The 8,827-nt window shown below is 52.8% G+C and overlaps 1 protein-coding gene across 3 annotated transcripts in view; it reads left to right on the top strand.

Annotated features, from left to right (window-relative positions):
• The first annotated feature begins 2,021 nt into the window (after window positions 1-2,021).
• Window positions 2,022-8,827, top strand: part of ARHGAP9 (Rho GTPase activating protein 9) — an 8,154-nt gene continuing 1,348 nt past the window's right edge. Inside the window, exons 1-16 of one of the 3 annotated variants that reach the window (XM_003790567.2) lie at window positions 2,022-2,171; window positions 2,481-2,814; window positions 3,125-3,348; window positions 4,200-4,421; window positions 4,601-4,714; window positions 4,890-4,994; window positions 5,212-5,273; window positions 5,415-5,505; window positions 5,691-5,786; window positions 5,916-6,014; window positions 6,242-6,383; window positions 6,468-6,575; window positions 7,253-7,351; window positions 7,513-7,590; window positions 7,737-7,790; window positions 8,034-8,168. In XM_003790567.2, the coding sequence (XP_003790615.1) occupies window positions 2,499-2,814; window positions 3,125-3,348; window positions 4,200-4,421; window positions 4,601-4,714; window positions 4,890-4,994; window positions 5,212-5,273; window positions 5,415-5,505; window positions 5,691-5,786; window positions 5,916-6,014; window positions 6,242-6,383; window positions 6,468-6,575; window positions 7,253-7,351; window positions 7,513-7,590; window positions 7,737-7,790; window positions 8,034-8,168 (1,945 nt within the window). In that variant the 5' untranslated portion in view covers window positions 2,022-2,171; window positions 2,481-2,498. Of the gene's footprint in view, window positions 2,172-2,480; window positions 2,815-3,124; window positions 3,349-3,937; window positions 4,100-4,199; window positions 4,422-4,600; window positions 4,715-4,889; window positions 4,995-5,211; window positions 5,274-5,414; window positions 5,506-5,690; window positions 5,787-5,915; window positions 6,084-6,241; window positions 6,384-6,467; window positions 6,576-7,252; window positions 7,352-7,512; window positions 7,591-7,736; window positions 7,791-8,033; window positions 8,169-8,827 lie in introns of those variants that run through there. The other 2 variants (XM_023513629.1, XM_012805646.2) reach the window with 2 other exon arrangements.

The raw sequence follows: 8,827 nt of genomic DNA, 5'->3' as shown, positions 1-8,827 counted from the left end.
GATACAGAGTCTCAAGCTGTTGCCCTGGGTAGAGTGCTATGGTGTCATAGCTCACAGCAACCTCAAACTCTTGGGCTTAAGTGATTCTCTTGCCTCAGCCTCCAAAGTAGCTGGGACTACAGGCAGCCGGCCACAGTGCCCAGCTATTTTTTTTTTTAATAGTTGTTATTCTTGTTTGGTAGGGCCTGGCTGGATTTAAACCACCAGCCCCAGTGTATGTGGCTGGCGCCCTGGCCACTGAGCTACAGGCGCTGAGCCCATGTTTGTGTTTTAGAGAGGTTACTCTGGCTGTTATGTCAGGAACAGATGGAAGGGGAGCAGAACTGTATGCAAAGAAATTCGTTAGGAAGATAAATTTCTGGGCTAAAAGAGTGCTAGTTGTAGGGATAAAAAGAAGTAAGTGGATTGGAAAAGTATAAGTTGCAGTGTTCAGTAATAAATTGAATCAGTATGGATGGTGAGGGAGCAAAAGAAATTAAGGTTGGCTGCTAGGTTTATGGCATGGGCTTCCTCTATCACAGTGATTATTATCACACTACATTTTAATTGTCATGAGAGAGCAGAGACCACACTTTCCATTGTAATTGATAATGCCTACCATACAGTTCCTGCCTAGTAAATATGGTACTAAGCATTCAATAAATATTTTCTGGCCGGGAGCCATGGCTCATGCCTATAATCCTAGCACTCTGGGAGGCCAAGGTGGGTGGATTGCCTGAGCTCAGGAGTTCAAGACCAACAGATCAGTCTAAGCAAAACAAGACCCATCTCTACTGAAAAAAAAATAATAGAAAAACTAGCTGGGCATTTTGGCAGGTACCTATAGTCCCACCTGCTTGGGAGGCTGAGGCAAAAGGGTCACATAAGCCCAGGAGTTTGAGGTTGCTGTGAGTTATGACGCCATGGCACTCTACCCAAGGTAACAGTGTGAGATTCTGTCAAAAAAAAAAAAGAGAGAGAGAAAAGAAAAGAGGGTGGCACCTGTGGCTCAGTGGGTAGGGCACCAGCCCCATATACTGAGGGGGGTGGGTTCAAACTCAGCCCCGACCAAACTGCAACAAAAAAATAGCCGGGCATTGTGGCGGGCACCTGTGGTCCCAGCTACTCAGAAAGCTGAGGCAGGAGAATCACCTAGGTCCAGGAGTTGGAGGTTGCTGTGAGCTGTGTGACGCCCCGGCACTCTACCAAGGGCGATAAAATGAGACTCTGTCTCTACAGAAAAAAAAAAAAAAAGGAAAGAAAGAAAAGAAAAGAAAGTAAATGAATGAACTAAGGAGGAAGATCACTGAGACAGAAGCCCAGTGCCTGCCACCAAATCCTCAGATCAAGTCAAGGAAAGAAGGCTGGAACTTTGATGTCACTAGGGGGAGAGAGGCCCTTACTCCCTGCCCTACCTCTGTAATCCCAAATAGAAAGCCTCACATCACGCAGTGGAGAAACTGAGCAAAGGGAAGAAGAGGAGTGGGCAGGGAAGGAGGAAGCACAGGTGTAGGTTATAAAGTGCTGGCCATCCAGGAAAGGTCAGCACCCATCTTCTACTATCATAGCGTCTTGTACTACTTGTCCCTGATTCAACTGTAATTAACAAGTTTATTGTGCCATTAGTTGAGGTCTGTCTCTTCTTAAGCTCCAAGGGTCATCCCTCTCTCTCATCTCTGGCTGCTAACCCTGCTCCCTGCACACTGGAGGTGCTCAATCATTCCTTATTAAGAGCACGAATGAATCTCCACACTGATGTAGCCCCCACCAAAGGGTCATGTATAGAGGTGAAATCAAGGCTTCTCAGCCACCCCAAAATGTGTTCTGGATCAAGAGGGTGGTGATCTTTCAACGCCGAGCCCTTCTGTGTTTCTCTTATTTTGTCTTTCTTGCCACTTTGGTCTATTATTTCACTGGCTCTCTCTTTCTGTCTCCGTGTCTGAGTCTGCACAGGAAACATGCAGCTTTAGGTCTGAGGTGACTGGTAACGGAAACATTGATGCTTGTGCAAATTTAATAAAGGGTCACACGCTCTTTTTTTATCTTTGTCGTTACCTCCTGTCTCTTTCCCTGCGTTTCTGTCTCAAATCTGATTCTTTCTCCTCATCTTCTTCCTGTGTCCAGCTCCAGAATTTTTCCACCACCTGGGACCAACTCCTCCTGCCCCTGGAGCATCTGATGGGCCCCACAAGGTACTTAGAGGAAAATTACCAAGCTAGGCCATTTCTCTGATTTCCTGCCTTGCCGGCCATGTAGCCCTGCTGACCACATCCTCTCTCATCTTACTTATATACTTCCTTACAGACACATCACCTAGGAGTTCTCAACCCCCCAAACCTATCTCTGACCCCCACCAGGCCCTCTGCTTTGCCTTCTCCTCTCTCCTAAGTGATCTTGTTCTTACATCCCCCCAACACTGCTGCTCTTAGAACCATGTCTCTCTGCCTGGAGACAGCCAGTCCTGTTTCCTTCTGGGTCTCCAATGCCCATTTTTCCCACAGGTGACAGTGCTGACCACAATGCTATCGGGTCGGTGGTGGCCAAGTACCTGGGGGAGCCTAGGACTGGGGCCTCGAAGCCCTTCTCGGGGATCCCAGCTTTGTGCCCTCTATGCCTTTACTTACACTGGGGCAGATGGACGGCAGATATCTCTGGCTGAAGGGGACAGGTTCTTACTACTTCGAAAGACCAACTCAGACTGGTGGTTGGCAAGGCGCCTGGGAGCACCCTCGACATCTCGACCCATCTTCATCCCAGCTGCCTATGTGACAGAGGAATCTACTCCTTACCAGAACCCAACTACTATCACTCCCAGCCAACCTTTCTGGACTCCTGGTGAGTATGCCTGAAGCCCTCCCCCATCACCTTCCTACCTCCCTGTTTCTTTCTCTGGGAATTATTGGGAGATCCACTTCCCCTATGCTTCTGCTGACCCTCTTATTTTCGTCTTATCAGCCTATCCCTCATCTTCACTATGTGTCCTGACTCCCTTGCCTCTCCTCCTAGTCTCAAGCTTTCTAGGTCTCATGTCATTTTCCAGAACTTCCCTCTGCTTCCCTTGTTTTCCCTCTGAGCCTCCAGGATGGAGGACCCAGCCAAGATCATACCTCTGACTACCCTCCCCTCCTCCCATTTCTGTTTCTAGAGCCAAAGTTGTTTCATAGCTCCTTGGAGGAGCTGCACATGTCTCAGGCACTCCCAGACAGAGCCCAGGCTGCATCCGAGCAGCCTCCCCCTCTTCCCCCTAAAATGTGTAGAAGTGTCAGTGTTGCTAATTTGAGGGCCAGCCCTCTGAAGCCCACACACGAAGGACTAAGTGGAAGATCCCTCTCCCAGGAAGACTTGCTGTCCGAGGCCAAAGCCAGCACGGTGAGTCACAGCTCTCTGTAAACACAGCAGAAACTTGGTGCTGGGCTGAATGAGAACTAGACGGACAGCATCCCAGTCCTCAAGGAACACCCCAGGGGTGACACACAGAAAGGAATAAGAAAACCCTCAATACTGATATGCACTACAGTGGAGAGTTGATGTGGGAGAGTGTTGTGAGGTGGTCTGGGGAGTCATCTCTGGGGCTGAATGAGAGACAGAGGCAGCCACAGGCAAACCAGGAGGCTGCAAGTAGCAAAGACCCTAAGGGGACAAGGTTGCTGGCTCAATTAGGAGGAACGGGAGGTCAACCCTATGCTTTTTCTTTCTTTTTTCTGACTCCCAGTAGCAGAGGCAGGGTTTATCCTGTGTTCTGTCTTCCAAGCTAGGCCACCAACAAGTCCCCTCTGGAGATGTAACTCCTTTGCTCTGCCCCTCCCCTCACTCTTTCTTACCAAAGGATGGAAAATGGCCCCTCCTTCCCCATACAGAGGGGTCTTGGACCCTTTCTACCTTCTATTACCCTGCAGGATGTGAGCGTAGTGCACTCCCCTCAACACCGCCCCCAAAGGCCTGTTCCCCTTTCCTGTGGCTCTGGAGGCGGGGGTGGGGTAGGGGTAGGGGTAGGGGAGGAGGGAAGTTGGCAACAGGAAGTGAGGAGAAAAGCAAAACAGACTGCGAGGAAGAAAATTTTTTAAAAAGCAGCCGGGGATTGGGGTTTCTCCCCCAATTCCTGGGTCACCAGGAGCTGGTGGTGAGAAAATGGTGGGGGAGTGAGGAGATGGTAAGGCAGGGAAGGTTGGGAAGGGGCACAGGTAGAACCACCACCTCCTTGTTTCTGCCTTTCCTGACAGACAGGACCCCAGCCCCTAATGTCAGATCCCCCTGTGTACTGTAACCTGGTGGACCTTCGCAGCTGTCCCCGGTCCCCACCCCCGGGCCCTTCATGCCCCTTGCTGCAGAAGCTGGATGCCTGGGAGCAGCACCTGGACCCCAACTCTGGACGCTGCTTCTACATAAACTCGCTAACTGGTTGCAAGTCCTGGAAACCCCCACGCCGCAGTCGTGGGGAGTTGGTAAGACCTTCCCTTTTGCTTGTTCTGTTGTCCCCTCAATTTCCTGCTTCCCCTATGAACCCTAAAGGTAGTGTGGGACTCCCCCAAGATCAGAAGAAATCAGCAAAATGTGAGCAGGGTGTGGAGAATGGGTTGAGGTGGTATTGGATGTAGCTACATCTCCCCGACCCCTAACGCAGAACCCCAGCTCCATGGAGGGGACGCAGACCCTGACAAAGAACAATGGCGTCCTGAAACCTCAGGCTAAGGGCTCAGGATCTGACACAGGGACTCCAGAACTTCTGGGCCCACAGGTGAGATCCCTCCCACCTCCCAGTTACATGCTAAAAAAGCTAACTTATTATGACTTTCTCTTTATCCACCACACCCCTGCCTCTCACCCACATCTCTACCCTTCTTCCTCCCACAGCCAGGGACCCTTAAGTAATGTTAAAGGTTCCTCCACCTGCTTCTCCCTTACCCTTCCAGAGTTCACCCCGCCTCAGCCAGTGCTCCTGGCAGTTTGACCCTTCAGACCAGCGTCCGGCCTTGCAGACTCCTAGACCTCTGCCGGAGCTCCTGGACGACCCCCATGTGAATCTCCCATGTCCTTGCGAATGCCAGGATCCTCCCTGCCCCACCCCCAATTCCGCTCCTCAGAAACATCTTCCTCTTTCTGGGTATCCTCTCCTACCCAGCCCTCTTCCCCCAACTTTAAGGGACCTCACTCCTGGGAGACCCCTTAGGGAAATCTGGGACCACCGTGGAGGGCACAAGGTGACTTACAGACGCTACTCCCTTCACTTCCCAGGAGGTGGAAAAGTCCGGCCTGCTCAATATGACCAAGATTGCCCAAGGGGGGCGCAAGCTCAGGTGAGGAGACCCGGGAATACTGCAGGGCTCTGGGTGGCCTGGAAGAGTCCGCATAGTAGAGCAGGGTGTTGGGAGAGGGCCTTCCCCTGTGAATTCTAGAATGACCTTTTCGCTACCTTCACTGCTCCTCCTCTCCGGTAGGAAGAACTGGGGCCCGTCTTGGGTGGTGTTAGCCGGTAACAGCCTGGTGTTCTACAGAGACCCACCCGCTACTGCGCCCTCTTCGGGCTGGGTGAGTGGGGATGGGGGGGGGGGTTCTTTCCTTTTCAGGCCAGCTGTAGGGGTGGGCAGAGGTGGGGAGAGTAGGGTAGAGAAGGGTAAAGGAGGGAGGAAGCCGCCCACCTCCTCGCAGCCCACTGGGTAAGAGGGGAGCAGTGAGGGAAATATCATGGCCTCAGTTTCTCCCCTAATTGCCAGGGGCCAGCCGGTAGCCGGCCAGAAAGTAGCGTGGACTTGCGCGGGGCGGCCCTGGCCCATGGCCGCCACCTGTCCAGCCGCCGCAATGTGCTGCACGTGAGTGCCCTCCTGCCGGTCCCCCAAACCCCACCCGTCCGGATGTTGTGCCCTGGATCTCCCGCTCGGCCACCCTGCTTTCTGGGCTTCACCCTGCTGACCCAAGCCTTTCCCCCACTGGCCCCTCAGATCCGCACGGTCCCTGGCCACGAATTCCTGCTGCAGTCAGACCACGAGACCGAACTGCGAGCCTGGCACCTTGCTCTGCGGGCAGTCATCGAGCGGCTGGTTAGAGGGGTTGGGGACCCGGAGATGATGGGGCCGGCTGGCCGAGGGAGTGGAGCCGGAACAACTGGAGTCCAAGGGCTGTGGGGAGTGGCGTAGAGACCCGACCTGGGACGAGGCTAGGACGTGGCACCCCAGCAGCCGGTTGGGGTCTCCTTGCGTCCAGCTAGGGGTGCGGATTTCTCTCTCTTCCAACCTTCGACTCGACCTCCCCCCACCCCCGGGTCTAGGATCGGGAGAACCCCCTGGAGCTGCGTCTGTCAGGCTCCGGACCTGCAGAGCTGGGGGAACTGAGCGCAGGCGAGGACGAAGAAGAGGAGTCGGAGCCGGTCCCCAAGCCGCTACTGCGCCTTAGCAGTCGCCGGAGCTCCAGTAAGGGGCTGGCCGTGGAGCCGGGCCCGGAGCAGGCTGCGGGCTCAGCCGCTCTCAGGCTCCGACTCTACCTGCCTCCTACAGGTCGAGGGCCGGAAGGCACCGAGCAGAATCGCGTGCGCAACAAACTAAAGCGGCTTATTGCAAAGAGACCGCCCTTGCGGAGCCTGCAGGAGCGGGGCTTGCTGCGAGGTGAGGTGGGAGGCTTATAACAAACTAAAGCGGCTTATTGCAAAGAGACCGCCCTTGCGGAGCCTGCGCTAGCTGAGGCCGTGCTCCTCTGTGCCAGCTTTAGTGTTTTTTTAAAAAGTCTTTTTATTTATTTATTTTATTTTTTTGAGACAGAGTTTCACTTATTAACCCTCGGTAGAGTGCTGTGGCGTCGCAGCTCACAGCAACCTTCAATTCCTGGGCTTAGGTAATTCTCTTGCCTCAGCCTCCCGAGTAGCTGGGATTACAGGTGCCCGCTACAACACTGGATCTTTTTTTGTTGCAGTTTGGCCAGGGCAGGGTTTGAACCCACCACCCTCGGTATATGGGACCAGCGCCTTACCCACTGAGCCACAGGCACCACCCTTGCTTTAGTGTTTTTTACAAGCATATTTACATTCCTTATGTGGGCATCAGCCCATTTCATGGATAAGAAAACTGCTGTAAAGCTCAGAGTAGAACTTCCCAGAACTGGAGCGCAGCTTTCCAAGACCACTGCTTTCCCCACTATACCGGATTGTTTGGAGGAGGAGCAGGGAGCCTTGTATCTCTGTTAGATTGTTTGGGGGTTGGGGTATACCTCCTTCCCCGGGCAGCCAGAGCTAAGAAGAGATTCCCTGAGCCACCCTGGCTTCCTGCCTCACTCTGTGCCTCCGCAGACCAGGTATTCGGCTGCCAGCTGGAATCACTCTGCCAACGAGAAGGGGACACGGTGCCCAGCTTTGTGCGGCTCTGCATTGCTGCCGTGGATAAAAGAGGTCATTTTCCCTGAGACCCCAGAATCCTTCTAACAGGCCAAGGCCTGGAATTTCCACCTCCCCTCCACCAGTCTTCCTCTTGCTTTGTTTCTCTCTGCCCTCAGCTGCCTCATCACTCCCTTTACAGCAGTAGTTCTAACTTGCCCCACCTCATCTACTAGGTCTAGATGTGGATGGCATTTACCGAGTGAGTGGGAACTTGGCAGTGGTCCAGAAACTTCGCTTTCTGGTGGACAGAGGTAAGAAGGTCTGTGGGCTAGTGGCAATACTAAGAACTGTATGTCTCAGAACTGCAGGTGGTTATGAGTGAGGGAGCTGGCAGACAGGGTGGCCTTCTGGCTGGAACTGCGTCTTAGCTCCCAATCTTTCCTCATACGTGTTCCAGAGCGGGCAGTCACTTCTGATGGGAGATATGTGTTTCCAGAACAGCCAGGACAAGGTACTGACATGGAAGGCCCCTCAGACCCCTAAGACTTCTCTGCACCTTCTTTGCTCCCCACAAATTCCCCCATGTCCTGCTCCATGTCCCTCACCTTTGCTGTTGTGTCCCACTGTGAACCCTTCTCAAGACATTCCTATGGTCTTCCTTGATTGGCTTTCTCCAGAACTCCTGATCTCCCAGATCTCAGTCTTTCTGGTCCTTCATGAGTCATGAACTCCCTGTACCATCTGCTCCCTCCAGAAGGCCGGTTAGATTTGGACAGTGCTGAGTGGGATGACATTCATGTGGTCACTGGAGCCCTGAAGCTTTTTCTCCGTGAGCTGCCCCAGCCTCTGGTGCCCCCGCTGCTGCTGCCCCATTTTCGTGCTGCCCTTGGTAAGAGTTGGGAGCCTTGAGCAGCATCCTTGGTATGGGGCCCATGAGTAGTAGAAAATAGGATGGAGTTTCCTTTATACTCTCCTGTCCCATTCTAATCACAGAGATGGAAATAACTTTGAAAGCTTGTGCCAACACCAGTTGCTTTTTGTCAATGTTTAAAAGGCTGAGTAGAAAAGAATTTTGAGGGCCGGGTATGGTGGCTCATGCCTGTAATTCTAGCACTCTGGGAGGCCAAGGCAGGTGGATTATCTGAGCTCACAGGTTCGAGACCAGCCTGAGCAAGAGTGAGACCTCATCTCTAAAAATAGCCAGGCATTGTGTTGGGCAGCACCTGTGGCTCAAGGAGTAGGGTGCTGGCCCCAGGAGGTGGTGGATTCAACTCCGCCCTGGCCAAAAACTGCAAAAAAAAAAAAAAAACAGTTATGATTAAAATAGCCAGGCATTGTGGCGGGTGCCTGTAGTCCCAGCTACTGGGGAATCAGAGGCAAAAGAACCACTTGAGCCCAAGAGTTTGAAGTTGCTGTGAGCTATGATGCCATGGCATTCTACCTGGGGTGACAAAGTGAGATTCCGCCTCAAGGAAAAAAAAAAAAGAATTCTGAGGCTGCAGCTGGGCCATGTGAAAAAGAAGGCTGTAGTACATTTTTTTTTTTTTT

Source organism: Otolemur garnettii, unplaced genomic scaffold (assembly GCF_000181295.1).
Source record: "Otolemur garnettii isolate 467f Iridium unplaced genomic scaffold, OtoGar3 scaffold00043, whole genome shotgun sequence".
NCBI classification, from domain to species: domain Eukaryota; kingdom Metazoa; phylum Chordata; class Mammalia; order Primates; family Galagidae; genus Otolemur; species Otolemur garnettii.
Note: the sequence above shows the minus strand (reverse complement) of the source record. Positions and strands in the feature narration are given on the sequence as shown.